The sequence below is a fragment of the Alnus glutinosa genome, chromosome 1 (assembly GCF_958979055.1).
Source record: "Alnus glutinosa chromosome 1, dhAlnGlut1.1, whole genome shotgun sequence".
Lineage (NCBI taxonomy): Eukaryota > Viridiplantae > Streptophyta > Magnoliopsida > Fagales > Betulaceae > Alnus > Alnus glutinosa.
The window spans coordinates 12,961,561-12,981,229 of record NC_084886.1 but is presented as its reverse complement, the minus strand read 5'-3'; the positions used below and the strand labels follow the sequence as shown (position 1 = coordinate 12,981,229).

The 19,669-nt window shown below is 35.6% G+C and overlaps 2 protein-coding genes across 4 annotated transcripts; both read right to left on the bottom strand.

The window, feature by feature from the left end:
* Positions 1-1,154: 1,154 nt before the first annotated feature.
* On the bottom strand, positions 1,155-5,448 carry LOC133873323 (uncharacterized). Of its 2 annotated transcripts, none has more exons than XM_062311044.1 (3): positions 5,011-5,448; positions 2,226-4,115; positions 1,155-1,673 (listed from the first exon to the last, which is right to left on the bottom strand). In XM_062311044.1, the coding sequence occupies exons 2-3, from the start codon at positions 4,026-4,028 to the stop codon at positions 1,503-1,505; spliced, it is 1,974 nt and encodes a 657-aa protein (XP_062167028.1). In that variant the 5' UTR covers positions 4,029-4,115; positions 5,011-5,448; the 3' UTR covers positions 1,155-1,502. The 2 variants fall into 2 exon arrangements, with proteins under 2 accessions (XP_062167028.1, XP_062167034.1); XM_062311050.1 differs by lacking the exon at positions 5,011-5,448 and adding an exon at positions 4,703-4,857.
* A 7,502-nt stretch (positions 5,449-12,950) lies between these two features.
* LOC133858844 (uncharacterized) lies at positions 12,951-16,637 on the bottom strand. Of its 2 annotated transcripts, none has more exons than XM_062294299.1 (5): positions 16,376-16,637; positions 14,111-14,887; positions 13,777-13,962; positions 13,485-13,610; positions 12,951-13,355 (listed from the first exon to the last, which is right to left on the bottom strand). In XM_062294299.1, exons 1-5 carry the CDS (start codon positions 16,490-16,492, stop codon positions 13,248-13,250), a joined length of 1,314 nt encoding a protein of 437 aa, XP_062150283.1. In that variant the 5' UTR covers positions 16,493-16,637; the 3' UTR covers positions 12,951-13,247. The 2 variants fall into 2 exon arrangements, with proteins under 2 accessions (XP_062150283.1, XP_062150284.1); XM_062294300.1 differs by lacking the exon at positions 16,376-16,637 and adding an exon at positions 14,986-15,151 and having other exon boundaries at positions 12,952-13,355.
* Between the last annotated feature and the right edge of the window lie 3,032 nt (positions 16,638-19,669).

Genomic DNA, 19,669 nt, shown 5'->3' with positions numbered 1-19,669 from the left:
AATGCTACATGAATGACAATATAGTGACTACAGTAATCATGTCAATAACTGCAAATCTAGCTTGAGAGAGAGGTTGACCAAGATGAGGCAACGTAGAGAGAAGCCCGATTCATGCTTCCACCTGACTAGATGTAAATTAGTCTCTTAATATTTATGGCTTTTAGTGAATAATAGCATAGTACTGTTACGTAAAAGGAAAAGTGGTATAACAGATACAAGGCAGCAACACTTCGTGTGAAAATTTACAACACATCCAATGGGAAGGATACAGCATTACAGTCCAGTCACAAAAGAAGCTCTCTTTCTCTCTCTCCATATGTGGCTACTACATCTAAAAGAAGATCCTTGTATAGATGGGTTTGAATCGACTTGAAGCCATGCATTAATATGAAGCATCACTAGCAATTGTAGATCATGGCAATTGCCATCTAAAAAGTGATCCACAGATTAGGCAGTAACAAACCATGACCCACTAAATCATGTGCTGCCATGGAGCACCATCATCAGTTGTGTTAGATAGCAAAAGAATAATCTGTGGCTAAGTTAACTATTGATGCCATGCTCAAGTGGTAGCAAAAACTTCAAAATCTAGGTATATCATAATTAAGAATAAAATAAGTATAAAACCACATCTCTTTCAGCAATGACTCAATCCGTTGTCTCTCCCCTAAAAAGCAACTCCAAACACAACACTTCGCTGAAAGCACCACGCAGATGCACATAAGTTCTTTAAAAGTCTTTACATAAATGAAGGAGACAAAATCATCTTCAACTTGCATTCTCGTGATTTAATTTGCAAAATTATGATCTTAGAATTGCAGCTATGACTTGTGGACATGGACACCAGAGACAAAAAATGAGGACAGGGACACAAATATCTGTGTGGGTGCATGCGGGCGCATGCATGTGTGAACTTATAACACAACATATTTATCCTTGAGAGTATATTTGCATGCATAAGAACCACATACGGTGAATTACAAGAGTAATATATATCTATAGAGGATAGTTTTCCTGTAAAAAATACGTACACCTTTCTAAATCCGCACTACTTGGGGAAATGAAGCTGAAATTTCTTTTATCAAAATGCATACAAGATTAGGACACAAGTATCATGTCCTCAACCATCCAAATTGTGAAACTTTCACTAGAAGTGTCCTACAAACATAGCTTGATAGATTCAAGTTCAATGGATTACACCAATTTCATTATATGCTAATGATCATCAAGGTGATATCAAACCAAATTCACTATACCCCAAGCTTGTACATTTGCCATAAAGGAGCAGATTACAGAAGTTTTTGGTCCAAGAATCAAAATATTAAATAAACCAATCAGTACTAACTAACCTAAAGTATGGAAGCACTCTAAATCTAGGGTGATTAGCCACCGTAAAACATGAAAATCAATACGCACTTCATGTATAAATACTAAAATTCTGACTTACTGCTGCAGTACAGAAAGGGTTACAACTACTACGTAAACACCAATCCTGGATCTTGTTACTTCAACTCTTGTACATTTTTTGGCCGGAGAGTGGGACTCCGGGCGTGGATAATTGCCACTGCAATCGAGAAAGACTGCAGAGCTGACAGAGGTGGTTGAGAATGAATAAAATACAAACCATCATGAACATTTACCACCCTCAAGGTGGGAGCAGCATGCCCTGAACCCTGAAAAGTTGAAGTTTGGCCACAGTTATATCATTGAATATCTAAGGCAAGGTTGCTTGAAAGTTCAACAGATACAACATGCATATAGCGTGAATAGATGGGAGTAAAAAATTATTCCCCTATAACATGAATAGATGGAAATAAAAAATCATTCCCAAAATCTATCTATAACAACAAAATACCTTTGTTTTGGAAAGAAAGAGTTACAAGATACATATATATCATGGAAGGATGAGTACAAAGTTTTGCGAACATCCGATCTGGTCAGCAAAGCAAGTCATCTTTATTTTCAGTCACAAACTCACATGGATTACAGCAGAATTAAGCTAAAATTAAATACTGTAATGTCACCAAAAGATTCATAACATTAAGCATGGAAAATAGTAGAACCGAAATAACTTCTTATGTGGAGAAAAACAGAATATATAGTTCTTATAAAGATGTGTGGCAAAAGCAAACTCTCTAGTTGCTATGGCTTAAAATTACTGACAGTCCTACCATTTGCCGTTCTAAATCGTACTAGAGCAAAAGAATACAAGGAGATTGACGCACCTGTTGAAATAAATCAAATGACTTGCACTCCTCCTGCATCTCCACTTGAGACAAAATCCCATCTTTGCTTGATCTGGTTTTAAGTATTGTCAGAGGACACCCAATATCCCAACCACCACAATCACAGCATCCACCAGATCTCCATCTTTCAGTGAGACTAGAAGGACCACAGTTTGTGGTTCTCGGCCCACCATGAAGACCTGCCGGGATTAGAATGTCCATACTTGTACAGCAATCACCAGTATTTCGAGCACAACTTTCACAACGTACTGAAGTTTCTGGAGAATCAATCATTTGCCTAGACCCAGATTTCTTGAGAAATTTCAAGCCCCAACCTCCAATTTCCTTCTGATGATGATTGTCACGGAGATGGTCTTTCACAACAATGGCAGCCAATTCAAAATTTGGCAAAAGATGATTTTCTAACTTATTGGCCCCACCTAATGCATCAAAGTTGTTGCCTTTATCCACAGATGGCTCTAAAGAACAATTTTCCAGTATGGCACCAGATCCGCCAAACTTGGAGAAAGTTTTATGTTTGGACAAGTGACTCGTTCTGAACACTTCCACCACCTTCTTTGACAAACCCTTATTCTTCCTCAGATTAAGGCTTGAAGTATGTGTCTCTATGTCACAATTTTCATCACCACCATATAAAATGAACTCAGTCTCCATGATTTTGGAATTGTCCGGGCAGAGGGTGAAAGAAGCCGATACCTTCATCTTACCAACAAGGCGCAACTCACTATCACAAATTCCATGATCCTTATGGCCACCCTTTCTTGAATGGAATGAGTACATATAGTCCACACCCTTATCATCTGCTGGCTCAACCTTGCACAAGTTGGTTATGTAAACCTCCCTCTGATCATCTGCAGAGAATACAAAATGAGGAAGCCCTCCCTTCCATGTACATTGGAGCATCCCCTGAGAAACAGTGGCAGAAACAGAAGAAGACTGAACAGAACATGTGGAGTTTGGGCTAGACATAGAAACAGGCTTTTTGTGCCTATCAGATCCTTTTTTATGGCTTGACATAAATAGAGGTTCAATTTTTCCCTTCTGTGGTGAACATATACTTGACCCGCTGGGAGAGTCCATAATTTCATAGCATATTGAGCCTTTGATATCATTCAAATTAGATCTTCCGAAGTTGGCATTGCCATCTAAGACACCAAATTGGTGAAACAAAGGGCTCTTCAATATGTTCATCATACTCTTGCTCCCCATGATAGTACCTACAATCCATCGCCCTGCAGGGCTTACAACTACACCCCCAGTCCCAGATTCCACTGGACATTTGAAAATGAAATTGGCCGAATCATAAGTATCTCTTCTTCTAATTTTAGTTGGATTTAAGCTGCCAGACAAAATGCCCATCTTCAGAGAGCTCAAATTCATAAATGTGTTGCATCGTGCTGCTTTTGATGCATTGATATGAATCAATTCCAGACAACGACGAAGATATTTCTCATCTACACTTATCATATGCTTTGGAATCCTACTGTCCAAGCCACCAGTACTTCGAAGTAATGAATTCTCATTGCAACTTTTGTGAATTTGTGATTGCTTAAAATTTAAAAGAATTGCTCGAGGTGAATTTACCCTTCTCATCACCTTTTTTGATTTTGACTCAGAAAAATCTAGACTATCTTCCTTGGAGAATGCTCTGTCCTTGCTACTCAAGCTATGCAATGAATCTTCTTTTCCCTGGCCATCTTTATGAGCATTGACAAATTTATTTTCCATCTTCTGCTCCAATGAACTAGAGCGCATCAGTGGCAAAACAACTTTATTTTCCATCTTCTAGATCCAACTACATATTATGAATTTGATGGGAGACCGCATTATATAAACCTCTCACTCTCCAAGTCATACCTCATAAGAAATCTGAAAGCAACAGAAACTGTTAGTATAAAGACCAATTAAAAATATGGAAAGAAAAAAATATATTAGATGGAAATCAACAGAGGCCGTCACAAATCATGACGGGCAGTTTATTATCAAAATGCAAAAGAGGAGCATTCAGTCGACATGCTGGGCTCCAACAATAACCTAGAACAATTAATTAAGGAAGTTTTTATTTATTTATCAAGATACGAACATCATATGCAGCAATAAACAAGCATCTTCCAACTTCCCCTTTCTTGGTATCAATGAAATTTCCTTCTAATCGAAAATGAGAAAAGGAGCAAATCAGGGCCCCTTATTTCTTCATGTTATTGATAGTAATAAGATGGTCTAAATATAAGCCTAACGAGGACTTTAGATTTCTAAGGATTTGTGATTGAGAACTTGAGTTAATATAAGGAATCGAAACTTTTAATTGCATACAAGAAGTTCATGAAAGGGAGAGAAACCCCAACATCCGGGGGAACAAAAACACTACAAAGACCAATCAGCAGAAAACACAATTTCATAGCACATTAATACACACACACAAACACACAGAGAGGATAATTGCTCGAATTTCATACATGTATCAACGCAGCTCAGGTCAACTCAGGAACAACTCCCTAACTGTATATATCTTTCCAAAGAACCGAGAAAGAAGAACATAGGAAAAAGATTCAATTTTTCAACATCCTGCCACTCTTATGTGAAACCCGTCAAAGAAACTTAATTATAATTTGGAAACCCACAAAACAAATCAGTTGAAAATGCAATAAAGCCACAACTTTACTCAAAAGACAACAATAAACAATACACAAAAACCCAACAAAAGTTTCAGACAGAGAAGAAAATAAATCATTAACAATACAAAAAAAGAGAAACTTTTTCTTACCTCAAGAATTGGATCCAAGAAGAACCAATCCCATGCCAGTCAAATAGACACACACGCAAACACAGACCCACTTGCAGGCTGATGACAGGCAGCTGATTCCCAATACACCAACACTCTTTTAATCCTTAAATTTCGAGCATGATATCTCTCTATCTCCAAAACCAAGAAAGAAAACGCTGAAAGGTCAATAGTGGAAGAAAAAAGGTGTAGAACTTGGCAAAAGAAAAAAAGAAAAAAAAAGCTCTAATTTTTTATTTTCTAAGACTGACAGTAACTGTTTTGGACACTATTCTAGAAAGCAAGAGTATGTTTAGTTGGTTTTATGGTTTGTGTGGAAAACCAACTGAACCAAGAAAGGAGTGGCATGGTGGGTGATGAGATGCTGTCAGCCACGTTCCTGATTGAAGTATCGTGGTGCTTAGTCTTCGCTTCAGTCCGCATCAGGCCCCAAAATCCTGGTCTTGGTGGAGGACCCACTTCCTTTTTTATTCTTGCATTTTCTGTACCGAAACCGTTCAGATTTTCTATGAACTGAATTATGTTTTCAGTAAACAAACCCCAAAAACAAAGAAAAAGCACTGGAAGATAAACGTGAGCTGGTGCGCATGATGGCTACGGGTCTGCACTAAAGCCACAGAAGGGCCAAGTTGGGTGCCAAGTGGAAGAACCAAATTATTTTTGTTTTGTTTTTGTTTTCCCACTGACCCACAATTTCTATTTTCTTCTTAATTGTCGGGCACGTGAGGGGATAACGTAAGGAAGTGGTACTCATGTTTTTTTTTAAAAAAATATCTTTAAAAATCGACACGATTTTAAGATTACTATCAAATTAAAATTTAATAATAATTTATCGTATATTTATTGGTAATATTTAAAAGCGTATCAGTTTTAGAATGACTCAAAAATAACATGAATCCTCATTTTAGTATTACTCTTTAGAGCTGTTGAAATTTGTGTATAAATTTAAAATATAATAAAAATGAAATAATAGCAGAAGCATGAGAGATAAAAGAGACAAATAATTTACGTTTTTGTTCTGTCTTTGACATACGTCTACAGGGTAAAGTTCGAATGGGTATATTGTGCTCAATAACTTGATGTTAACAATACATTGCACCGTTGGTCTATATGGTATGCCATAATTATTTTTCACTCTCTATAGTTTAAAAAGTTCATGAGAGGTCCCTATGGTATGCAATAATTACGTTTTACTCCCTTGGTCGATTTTTCGTCCACCATTTTGACGAAATCTGTTAGCCTTACACGTCAGAGCCACGTGTCAATCTTAATAAAAAAATAAATTTATTAAAAAATTAAAAAAAAAAATAAACTTATTTTTTTAAAAACAAAAAATAAAAAAAAATAATAAAAAAAAAAGGCAGGCCAAGGGGTGGCGCGCGCCACCTCCAGTGGCCACGGGTGGCGTGCAGCCACCCCCAGAGGTGGCCGATGGCCACCCCTAGTAGATCTAGGGTTTCGGCCACCCCTAGATTTATTGTGAAATTTATTTGGATATGGGATAAAAAGTAATTTGATTTTTTAAATTTAAATAAAATCAAAGAGAAGCAGCTTGATAGTTGATACGGAGGAAGAGAGACAAAGAGGAAAAAATATAATAGGAAAAGGAGACAGATAACGTAGGAAGTGGAATTGAGAACATACCTACATACATAACCTCGCGCACATTAATTATTTTCCTTGTTATCACCTTTATTTATTTATTCTTTATCTGTTGCTCTTCGTGTTTTAATGTGCTCATATTCTCCTCTCCCACTTATTTATTGTGAGGCGGCGTCGGTCAAATTGAATAATTGATTTTTATATTTTGGATAGAATAATGGAATAAATTACTTTTTTATCTTGGGCCTATCTAATCATGTTAACGTGGTTGTCTTAATTAACCATAGAATAATTATTGTGAGATAATAATGATATAAAAATGTAGTATTTTATAATATTGATGTGACAGTTTTGACCAATTCTTGTATTTTTTTTTTTTAACAGAAACTAATCTAAGAGTTAGTTGAAACCGTCAAGCCAGCATTTGTGAAATAATTGTGATGTATGATGAAAAATATATAATTGGGTTTTATTTAGGTATTTGATGTTATATTTTAAAAGTTAGAGTTATTTTGCAATTCAATAATGGGCTTTGCCCAAAATGAGTTAAATTAGGGCTAGAAGTTTTGTGAGTGTCTAATTTAAGTGTTCTTTCGTACTCCGATGAATACGAATTAGAAATCAATGAAAGTTATATTTTTCTAAACTATTGCTTGGATGAGATATACGTGTTCGATATGATATTTCTCTTTTTGAGGTGTGATTCATCTTTCTTACGGTAGTTAATTAAATTCTATCAAACCCCATTGCCAACCAATGAGATTTTGTTTAATATGGACTTTATCTTTATTTTTCAATTTTGTGGGAAAAACTCTTCCTCGTACCGTGTCAAATTATAAGATAAAAATATAATCTATGGGATTACTCTTTAACGTTTACAAGAATGTCATGATCACAAAGTTAAAAAAATCCCATATGGGCAATAATATTTTTGAATTTGAAGGTCACCCCCCTTCTAACTTTCATCAAACCTTGATCCAAATGATACAACGATGAAACAATATAAGAAAACAAAGGAAAAAATAAAAAATACTATATCAATCCCTAAAATTTGACATTATAGCAAATTACTCTATAGAGTTCAAAACTGATCAAATCGGTCATTAAAGTTTAATTTGTTATCAAATCACTCTCTTCACACCATTTCCATTAACTTTTTTTAAGGAAATGCCACGCGTCATATTCAATAGTTTTGTGATTTCGTATTGCATAATTAGTTTCACCATGTAAGATGCATACTCTAGAAGATCACCGCATCAACATCTTGATAAAGTAATAATAATAATAACAATAAAAGAGTAAGGAAGGGATATTTGCATGGCCACGAGCTCCCTTAGAAAATGGGGGTGCCGCTCGACCACTCTCTCCTACAAGAGAGGAGTGGCCACCATCGCTTGCTCTCTCTCTCTCTTTTTTTTTTTTTACTTGATGTTAATGTAACATTTTTTATGCCATGGCCTTTTTAATTATATGGAGATCCACCAAGTTATATGTCTAGCATGGTAAAATTGATTTTATAATATGCTCATGTATTGCAAAATTATTGGATATGACGTGACATTCCATTGTACAAGTTAATGGTGATGGGATGTGGATGAAAGAAGTAATTTGATAACATAATGAACCTTAGCGATTGATTTGATCAATTTCAAACACCATAAAATGATTTGATAAAATGTCACATCTCATTAACTGGGGTTCTTGAATTTCTCTTGATCATTTTCATCATACACATGAAGTAAAATATTTGATTCCTTAATAATTATTGAATAACCACTAAACATCATTAATATTACTAATAATTCCGGAATCATTTCTGAACTTCTCAAGGTTTTTTCCAAATAATGGCAGACAATCAACTAATAGCTAGGATCGATCTTCAATCAATAATTAAGAGTAGATTGTAATCAGATAGGGTAATACTTGAGTGTAGCAAAATTTATGGAATTCTTCTGAAAATTTTGCTTATCAATGACATTCTTGTAATTATAATTTTGCTATATCGTAACACTGCTCAATCAGATATATGTTTATCAATCAACAAAAACCAAATGTAATAAAATAAACCCACAATATTAAAACGTGGGGCTCTAGAGAACGTGACAACCCACAATTTTCGAATTTTGTTTAGGGATCACTGATTCACCACTTAATTCGAGCGGTATTCTCTCAGTTCAATTTTTATTTGATCAGGTAAGTTTTATAAGCGATCTCTCACAATCACGTATTTAAATTATCTCGAATTCAAACAAATAATTTGAGAAAATTCTGATCCAAAAAAGTAGGGGCTTTAAGAACAAATTAACGACTTTTATGATTGCTTTTGCAAAATTTATTAGTGACTGCTTCAGCAGCAGCTAATGAAACTCACACACATATATACTTCTTATATTTATTTATTTTATTCAAAGTTATTTCTCAATAATTTTTCCAAATAACTCTCTAACATTTAATCACATGCTAAATGTGTTGTTGACTTTAGACAGTCGGAGGGTGTAACGCTTAGTACGTTGTAGACATGAAAGAATTCCTATTTATCAGCTCTCCCATTCAACCCTCTCCACCCCATTTGATTCTCAGTATTTAAACTTCTCTCTCTCGAGCTGTGTCTCTGTTAAGGTTTGCAGGCTGTGGAAGATCAACTGCCGCTATTTTATTTGTGTCTGACAATAGAAGCACCTACTCATTGGGAGCCGCACAAGAGGAGGCCTATATGGTGGGAACCGCTGACACACTTTCAAGTCCGACTGAGCCATAGCTTGACATAGCCCCATCAGAACATCAGTAAGACTCAAAACGCCTAATACTAATATAATTGAGAGTTTTCATTTTAATAGTCGAACTTTTACCTTGATATATTTCCTAATCCTTACCCTTTTTGGCTGCATCAAGGTAAGCTCGAAACATTGAACTCTTTGGCTTCTGCTCTATGAATCTATGATATGTTCATGCTCCATAGAGATATGCATATATATGTGAATTTATTTGGTTAAGTGGCGAGGGCGTAGAATTAAAGTAGTAGAATTGTCGTATCAATAGCAATGTGAGGAGAAAGAATAAACGATATTTGGCACAATGCTGGAAGCACTAGATGAAAACCCTAGATACTGACCCTGAGACAGAACTTGGTCAGAAGAAATATGTAACTTAAAGTTCATATACCTCATAAAACTACCACTTAATTGATAATATTTTTTCAAACTTTCAATTTAAATAACGTCCATCATAAATTACCAAAAATTATCAATGTTTTCCGCTGACAAAAATACCATTAATAAAACAAACTAAAATACAATTTTTTTAAAAAAATAAATACATAAAAACTAGTGGTGGACAAATTTAAAAGGTTAATAATTAAAAAGTTTTATTTTAAAAAAATAAATTTCTGTTTTTTTTAAAGAAATTAAAATTTTTGTTTTTTTAAAAAATAAAATTTATATTTTTTAAAATTTATAAAGGTATTTTTGTCTTGTTGAAAAAATTGTAAGGTTATTTTTGTCGGCCTTGGAGAACATTGACAACTTTTTAATATTTTGGGGGCACATCCTCCCAATTAAAAGTTTGATGGAAGCATTATTGTGAATTAGGTAGTAGTTTGAGAGAGGTATATAAACTTTTTATATGTATTTCCTTGGTAAAAAAAGAAAAAGAAAAAGAAAAAGAAAACCTAGTTTAGAAGGGTCCCACTAACTCTACTTTAGATATTGGAAATATATATATGTGATGTGTTTTGTTTAAAGAGTATAAATATTTAGAGATATATATATTTAGAGAATGTTTTTGGGAAGCGATAAAAGTTTTCTTTTGGGTTTTGATTAAAGTGGTTGGTGATAGAATTTTGGGGCATTAAAAGATGGGATAGCTTTATGCCCCCTCCACTACATGGAACCCCTACCTTGTGATTAGACATGCAATCACTTCCACTACCAAGTGCACCATCGGTTTACACCACTTTATATGGGTAATGGAATGCATAAAGTGGAATGAGATTCTATACCCAAAACCCTATTTTGATATTCTCATCCTTGATACACCAAATGCATAACACTCCCGTCTCATCTTTTTAAAGAAATATGAATAGTTTATTATATAGGTCGGTGATTTATAAAAATATTTATGAGTATTAAGTTTCACATTAGTTATTTATTTTGTGAAATTAGACTTTATAAGTTATTATAGAAAAGCTCTAGATTGACTAATCTTTTTAAGATAATACCGCATATATGGTTAACACTTTTTTCTAGATCGTTACAAATAGTATTAGAGCTATCTACTAGTGTCATGTGGTACTGGAGCACTGCATGGCATAACCTTGATGAGAATGTCAAGCGTTTAAGGGGAATATTAGTATCTACTTAGTAATGTCATGTGGTACTGGAGCACTTGCATGGCGTGGCCCTGACGATGATGTCAAGGGTTTAAGGGGAAGATTAGTGCTACCTAATAATGTTATGTGATAATGAGGCACTGAATGACGTGGCCCTAACGAAGGCATCAATGGTTTAAGAGGAAGATTAGTAAACCAAAAAAAGTGAATGATTTATAAAGACATTCATGCGTGTTAAGTCGCATATAGTGAGTGATTTGTAAAAACACTAGCAGATGCTTACTTACTAGACAAAATTGGGCTTTATAAGTTATTATAAAAAAGTTTCAAATTGACTAATCATTTTGTAGTAATAACGCAGATATGACTAGCGTTTTCTTTAGGTCATTACAATAAGCCCTCGGACAAAGGGGTACATCTACAACCTCATGAATGAATGTTTTGTTCAATAGTAGCTACACCTACTTATCATGGGGGTCACAGATAAACATTTTTCTATGCTCAACAAAAAGAGCATGATCATCCTCCAAAACCTTCAAAAGCATGCTTCACATGGTGGTTATGTTCATTTTCTAGAATTCCTTCCCAAATTTCTGGCCTTTTGCATACTTTAAAACATGAAAAGTTTTATGAAGTGGGACCAACTGAATCTCGAATTGGACTATTGCAGGCTCATTAGTCAATTTAGATTAAAATTTTGATTGAAAATGAAATGCTTTTATTTGTAGGAGCCGAAGTCTGACCAACAACCACCAAACTTTGCGGTGCATTTGTCAAGCACATTGTCAAATTCTTCATCTGATTGGGGGTGAAATGGGTTAAGAATAAAAAAGAAAGGAGAAATGCTAACAACAAAAAATTAATTGTCTTATTAGGAGCCTCAATAGTTTGGAAATTAAGTTGGTTTTGTTGTTTTATCCTAAACTTCAGAAATCAATGTAGTCAGTAAGAGTATTTTTAGATTTGACAATTCAAACGATAATGAAATATACCTAACTTTTAGGCAAGTAGATCATGGAGCCCATATCATGTTTTATTCTGGAATAAATATTAACATGAAAAGTACTTGTTGTTTCTTTATTCTTCCTTTTCAAAATTAACTTTTTATCGTTCTTAATAGTGGAGTTAGCATTTGAAATTTGGTGGGGGGGGGGGGCAAAATAAAAAAATTTAGGGATAAAATTTTAATTTTTAAATTTTTTTTAAGAAAAACACGGTGGTTTGGAGGGGCTTAGCCCCAATGTAGCTCCGCCCCCGACTCTTATAATATGTTCTCCACTCATTTAATTAGGTCCTAATACTATTGTTTTTCAGTTGAAGGGTACCTTCTCAGTTTTCCCTTTCAAAATGAGAAAATATAAAATTCAATTACTCCAACTGTAGATTTCAAATGAGAGAGGATTAGCCTATTCCTAGTCTTTTCTTTTCAGCAATATTGGCCTTATTTCTTGCTTAGTGTGTTATTGGGCAATCTTTTGCAAACTGTACTGCTGTGAATGGGCTCAAGATCAGTCAAGCCTACTTTCAGTGATGCTCCTTCCAAACCAAAGCCCAAAGTTAGGATAAGCCGAAGAAAGTTAAGGACATGACAAGATTATTCACAGCATTTACTTTGGGCTTAGCAAATTCATTTTTTATTCTAGAATCTAGATAAGAAAAGAATTGTTTTTCTCTATTTTAATTATTCACCACATTTGGTGAGTAATCAAATGTTTCCACATTTTGTTAGGCCGTATGTAGTTTATTTTGGTCTCATTTTAACATCTTGGCTAGCCGGATGAGAATGCTTACAAAGTACCTTGTGATAGTGATAGTAAGGGCTGTCATAAGGTCATCATAAGGGCACAAACACATTAACCACAAAGGCCATTTAACACAATAACACTAACAAAAGCACTGTGTGTCTGCCTGCAACGAATATGATAAGGCATGAACTCACTGCTCAAGCACTTAAAAATTTGCACTCTGAACAGCAGGTAAACCTTTTCATGAATATTATGTTTAAAGATTAAAAGAGAAACTACATAAAATTGCTCCACTAGTACTATTTCCAGCAACAGTTTGCCACATGCATGGGATTGTAAAACTGTTGGATTCTGAAGTTGGTACAAGAAACGTAGCGTCTACAAGAATTACATTGTTATTTACTTGCTATATCATCCTGACTCAATTAGCTATACATATAATAACCCAATTATTATTTTTTTCCCTTTTAACCTGTGGACTGATACATCCCGGCTGAAACAGGGTCCTGCAAAATTGTAAAAATGTTTGATGCAAAAACTCTCGGTCAAATCCAGGATTGGATTGGAAAGTTGCATTTAAAGGAGTTCACTCCACTAATATGAGAAAAGATATCAGAGGAATCAACCAGATCCTCTTCTTCTTTCACAACTACCTGCACAGAGATGTAAAAGTGTAGGATGAGAGATTTGTATGAATAAGTTTTGGATTGGATTGAATAAGTTTTGGGAATTTGATAAATGCGTTTTTTTAGTTAAATTTGCGTATGCTTAATAAATCTTACTTCATCATCATCATCATCTTCATGATTGCTACAAGCAGGCCTAGGGGCCTCTCCAAAGTCATCATTCTTTGCAAATCTTCCTCTGACTCGCGGTCGGCTGTCTGCTAGTGTTTTGCGGCAGGCATACTGCATATGTACATGCGTGTACCATTAGTAACTAAATGATATGAATCAATTATAATGCACCTAAGCATATGCTTATATACAGCTGAGCTAAATATAATTATGACAACTAAAAATGCTGTGATGATGATGATGATGATGACATAATGTAGAGAGAGAGAGAGAACACCTTTATTTTCTTGCTGAAGTTCCTCTCATTCCTCTTCTTCATGTACCTATGGATCTTCTCTTTCCTTTGCTCGACAGAGAGTTTTCCTACTTTGAAAGTTGAGTCTTCCAAACTTGAAATATCTGATGCTAATGGAGTAGAATTCCCAGCTTTTCCCATCAGTTGCTGACTCTCAGTATTCAGTGCCTATAACAAATTGCGAAGGGAAATAAATGAAAGGTCCAACAGAACTTTGGCTCATGATGATAGTTACATTTGGTTCCAATGGGGGAGAAGATCAGAAATTTATAAGAACTTCATAAGCATCAAACTAGTCGAACAGAACTTTTTGTACCTGAAGGTCTCCAGGGTTGAAAACCCTCTGCACAGAATCTGGACAGTAAATTCCACCATTGTCTCCCTGATAATCCAATTCTTGTGGCTGGAGTTCAGAACCCATAAGAATGCTTCTGGCGAAAATCCCAGAACTGTCAGCAGATAATGCAGTTGCGTTCATGGAGCCAGCCGGCATGTATGTTCCCAAGGCAGGGCCAAAAAAAGAACAAGAAGGAGATAAGGGATGCAAAGGCAAATAATCCTCTTTGAAAACAGCAGGTAAGGGAGCCCCCATAAGAGTTGCAACTGGGTCAGCAGGGTACTGCGAGAGCCCCTCAACAGCAGCATCTGATAAAGCAATTTGAGGGTGCATTGAAGAGAAACCAAATTGGTCTTGTTGTATTGTGAGATATGGTGGAACAGGGAAGGGAGGGGATGGGGAAAAGTCTATGGAAGCAGAGATGTCATTGTCAATCTCTTCTTGGGAATCAAAGATTGCTGACAGATTGCTATTATTGTTCATGGTGATTGTGTTGGCGGTGGTGCTGGTGCTGGTGCTGGTTGTTTGGTGGGCGGGGTTGCAGGTTTTGTTAGGATTAATGCCATTGTTATCTTGGTAGCCATTGAACTTAGTGTCAACCTCTCCAGGCAAGGAAAGATTTGTGGCATAGGAGGAGTTCTCTTCATAGCAACAGTTTGAGCTAGAAGTGGCCTCGGAATTTTGTAGGGTCTCAGGGAAAAGTCCAAGGTCGCATAAGTCAAAAATTTGAGCACTAAATGGGCTCGAAATTTCATCCTGCAAAACATTTGGAAAGCAGTATTGATTAATATCATAAAGATAAATACTGCAACACATTTAAAAACCTTAACATTAATAATAAGAATGCTATGAACCTTCAATTTGAGCAAAGTAGACGCATCATTCTTCATATTTATCTGTATGACAATGGGTGTGAATCCGATTCCTATCTATTGATCAACACAGGCCATGATTTGAAAAAGAAAACCAAAACTCAAAGCTAAATATTTTCTAATCATGCATGCTGGGTTTTTAGCTTGAAGGTCATCAAAGCTGATCAGCCTCTAAGTTGTGTATATCACATCCTATGGACCAATCTATTGTGTCCGTATATGATTAAAAGAAAAAAGCATCCAAGTCCATAAAGTGGATGGATATTTTGTGCAAATTAAGTAGAAAGGATGGGCATTTGCGCTCCATGTGAAATGTAGGAACAGAGGTAGCCAATATTAGCATTAAATCAACATCATCAGAAAAAAGAAGAAAGGTCACGGTATGTTGATTTGGTTCAAAGTATTGAAATAGCCCCAGTTTGAACAAACACTGGGAATTGAAAGGCACTAAGAAGAACCCATAATGTTATCCATCTGTAAGGCTTGTCACAATATTGCCCCTTTATCAGAATCGTAATTAGAAAGCTTAAAAGAGAAGCGTAAAAGACTACGATATTCCCCGAGAATGAAAAGGCAAAGTTTCAAAGTTCTACAGGGAAATTCAGGATTAGATTACTACTGCAACGATGGTGCCCTTGGACAATGACAGGGTTGGTGGGCATGCATAAAAAATTGTCTTTGAATGAATGTTGTAGCGAGCAGTGACTGATCGACTCGAACGATCAGTCGCAACTGGCTTATATATATTAATATATATGCTTTCTTTTTCCTGCCCGAGTCAATATATATCATTGTCATTGAAAGGGGGAAAAGGAAGATGTCACTAATCTCTTGAGCAGGAAGATTTTGGACCTTATATATATCTCTTCAAAAAAAGGAATTTGGAAAGACTTTGTTTTTGATTAGCATATACTCTTGAACTTTTGGGAATGTAAATATTAAGCTAGGATTGAAAAACAAGATCTATCAAATGGGGAAGATGAGGAAACGTGGGGAATATCGAGAAAATGATTAATCAAGATTAGAAAATGCGGAAAAGAGAATGAAATAAAAAGAGTTTGTGCCACTTGAGAATAAAGAACTCAACTGAAAACCTGCAAAAAGCTCAATTAAACACTAATATGCTAGGAACAAATTTAATCTTATGAAATCTGGGCTTCAAAACACAAAGAAAATTAATCTCTTGGAAATTAAACAAGAACATGCAACATAATCATAGGCGGAGATGATGAAAATTGGGTTTGGAAAAACAGGAAGCAAATTAATACGACTGCATTTTGACCATATCGAGAAGAAGACAAATATAATTGCATGCATCATCATGAACGTGAGTACCATAACACTTATTCTTTCAAAAGCCAAGAAATATTACGGTGGAAAGCTGCTCCGGTGGCTGAACCACGTCCTCCAACATCGTACTACGCTTAGGCATTCCCGCAAAATCGGAGCCTCCTCCCTCACTACCTCCTAAAAAAGCAATGGAGAACATGTAATAATAATAATATGGGATCGCTCCTAATCAGCTCCAAACCTCGGACTAAAAGCTTATCCAAAACAACTTGAAACAGACAAACAGAATAACAAAAAAAAAGACAGCGAGAGAGAGAGAGAGAGAGAATTTGGTTTTGGTTTTGGTTTTGTATTTAGGAGAGAAGGAAGACGTTATTGGCTAGCTTGGAAAATGGAAGGTATGGGGTGGCAAAAGTTGCATAAATTTATAGGTGGAGGCTGGTACGGGCATCCGTACTTAGCCGCTATGCGGGAGGGTCAACGCGAGTGTCGCGGTACACCGCAAATTTCCTCTCGACTCGTGTCCTGTCCGCGTGGCAGTTTTTCTGAGAATTGTATTGAGGGGGGATCGAGAAGCTATTCTTTGCTCGCGCGGGAGTGTATGTGCAGCAACCCCAACCTTCACAGTCAAACCACGGTGGGGTCCTGACACGCGTGATGATCTGCTGACATGGTTGACCAGGGCCTCTACTATTCCTGGCCGATCGTGTTTGAACAGTAAGAGATTTTAGGAAGAACTTATGGCCGGTCGGCTTGCTTTTTGGAGGCCCCAGGGGGGGGAGAGATTTTTAGCAAGAACCCATCTTCTTTTTTTGCTCTCTTTCTAGATTTTCGATCATTGTGGAAAGTTTTGGATAAATGAAAGAATGAGGAGATAAAATAAGATGATTAAGAATTAAGAATATATGCAGAACAGCACTAAAATTAGATTTTTTTTTTTTTTTTTTTTTTTTACAACATTGTTATGAATTATGTCTTCACAATCATGTTTGTTCTTAGAGGCATGCATGCAACAAGTTCGTCCAGTCCAGCCAAAAGATTATGATTATCTCATTAGTTTTTGCACTATTTTCTATATTTAGGCGCAATAATAAATAAATTAGTTTAGCAGCATCCTCAGGATTATCATCATCCTGCTTCCTGCTTTGCTTATACCTAGGGAATACAAGGTCCAGAGAATATTCGTATAAAAGCTAGACAAGTAATTCTTTGCATGTACCAAGCCTCTTAGGAACAACTAGTCATATCATGATCAGTAGCAGTTATTATGAGAATGGATCAAGTGGGCGGGCTAAAACCTAAAGGTTCCTTTCATCTTGTTGATGATTAAAATTAATAAATCCTGAGCGTTTTGCCTTGTGTCATTTCACATGTACTTTGAGCAGAGATAAATTAGGTTTTTTTGAAACAATTTCAGAACACCACCGCCACCCATATATTTATGAATTTTCCCTGTGAAAACTTGGAATAGGAAAAATAAAAGCTTGAATTTATGGCCCCATGTCAACTATCTTGATCTTCCTAGTAAAGAAAATGGCCTTGGCCAATATTGTTCATTAAAAAAAGAAGATTAAATAATAAGTAATCCGATATATATATATATATACACACACAAAAATATATGTATATATCAGCTCCTCGATCATAAATGATTATTGCATATGAACAAGAAAATTCCTAACGAATAAGACGGCAGCAGACTGCTTTGTAGTACCACATCGTTGAAGATCCCAACTTCAACTTGACTCAGTAGAATACTTTTTACTTTCTGCAACTACATGCTAGCTTTGCCTAATACATCTCCAATTCCATCAACCTAGCTTTATTATGACTAAAAAATGGAATCAAATACTGGCATTAATTAGTAGATAGTTTTAATACTATATTAAATCATTAATCGTTCTAAAAATTTAAGCTAATGGAAAAAATAATTTTAATCATTTAATCAATATTTTTTTAAAAAAAAAAAAAAAAATACTAATTAGTCACATATGTGCTTTCATCTCAAAATGACTAATCAATTTTGAACTTTTTTTATATTTCTTATAAAGTCAAGTTTCACCTAGTAATTGGACGTCAGGGCCACGTTATACGGTGCTCCAGTACTACATAACCTGACGTTACTAGATGACTCTGACCTTTTGAGGTGATAGCACGGATGTAATTAGCGTTTACATTAACAATAACCCTCACGGGTGGGCTCAAACTCCGGCCCAATACGTGAAATATTTAATTGAATTGTAAAGTCAAGATTCAAACTCATAATCTTCGTCTTTGATACCGTGTTCAACTAAGACTTATCCTAAAGAGAATAAATATCCTAAAATTGTAAGAGCCGTATTCAATTGTATCACATAAATGAAGCTTTCATCCACAAAGCACCGAATTGATCGAGGGCAATCGATCACTACTCACTAGCACGTCGACAGCATGAGATCACGGAGATGAAACAGAACATATCTCAAACTAAAAGAAGGTTGTACTACTGATTCGCAATTCATTGTGAAAGACAGACAGCTTCATAAGGAGCCATGAAAAATATCTGCTTTGCATCAACAACATATCTTTACTCATTCCCCGCCTAAACTCTTTTCACACAAGCACGTACAGGAATGAGGAATCCCTCACCTTTCGAGCCCATTCATGGTAGCCTAAGGAACATGCCTCGTGCATGTGTTCAGCAAAAGATGGCGAGTTCCCCACGGACGCCATCCACTTTCCCAAGTTTTAATTGGGCTATGCTTTATGCTGTTATGGTCAAGTTTCTGCCACTTTAACGCAATCTTTTTGCCTCGTATAGTATGGCAACCCAAAATTCCTTCCACAGAGCTTTTTCCGTCTTCCCTATTTGGGCAAAATTCGATTGCATGATGAAGTGGTTGGTTTGCGTGGTCCATACTCCATGAAGTGAAAAAAATATATAAGAACAGATTCCAGGGTTGAGGAAATTGGATGATCAGCTTTTGTGCCAAGGTGCACACGCACGGCCTCTATATATTCACTGTATTCCCGTGGCGGTGGTTATGCCAATGTTCTCTATTATGGATTGGGGAGGCATCAATAGGCCAATGCTCGCTAGGCACGATTAGACCATGATTTTGTGGGAATGAATATGACCTTGTCTTTATCTCCTCATAATGTTGTATGCACTTGCAATCCCATTGGTTATGATTTTTCGTTAAATTCTGTCAAATTTTTTAAAATATTCTTATTTTTTTAAAATAAATAAATATATATATATATATATATATATATATATATGGCAAAAAAAATAATAATTAAAGATTCAGGCATTAATATTTTTACAGATTCTGTTAAATCCTGATTAATGTCTAAATCTTTGCAATTTTTTTCCCTTTTTTTTTTCCTAAAAAAA

What these genes read in the sequence shown, in the direction of transcription:
- LOC133873323 (XM_062311044.1), bottom strand. Translation starts at nt 4,028, where the DNA reads ATGGAAAATAAAGTTGTTTTGCCACTGATGCGCTCTAGTTCATTGGAG. An exon ending in CATTTGATTTATTTCAACAG is followed by an intron (nt 1,674 to 2,225) that starts GTGCGTCAATCT and finishes TCAACTTTTCAG; the next exon opens with GGTTCAGGGCATGCTGCTCC.
- LOC133858844 (XM_062294299.1), bottom strand. Translation starts at nt 16,492, where the DNA reads ATGTTCTCCATTGCTTTTTTAGGAGGTAGTGAGGGAGGAGGCTCCGAT. An exon ending in ACTTCAGCAAGAAAATAAAG is followed by an intron (nt 13,611 to 13,776) that starts GTGTTCTCTCTC and finishes GTACATATGCAG; the next exon opens with TATGCCTGCCGCAAAACACT. An exon ending in AAGATGATGATGATGATGAA is followed by an intron (nt 13,356 to 13,484) that starts GTAAGATTTATT and finishes ATCTCTGTGCAG; the next exon opens with GTAGTTGTGAAAGAAGAAGA.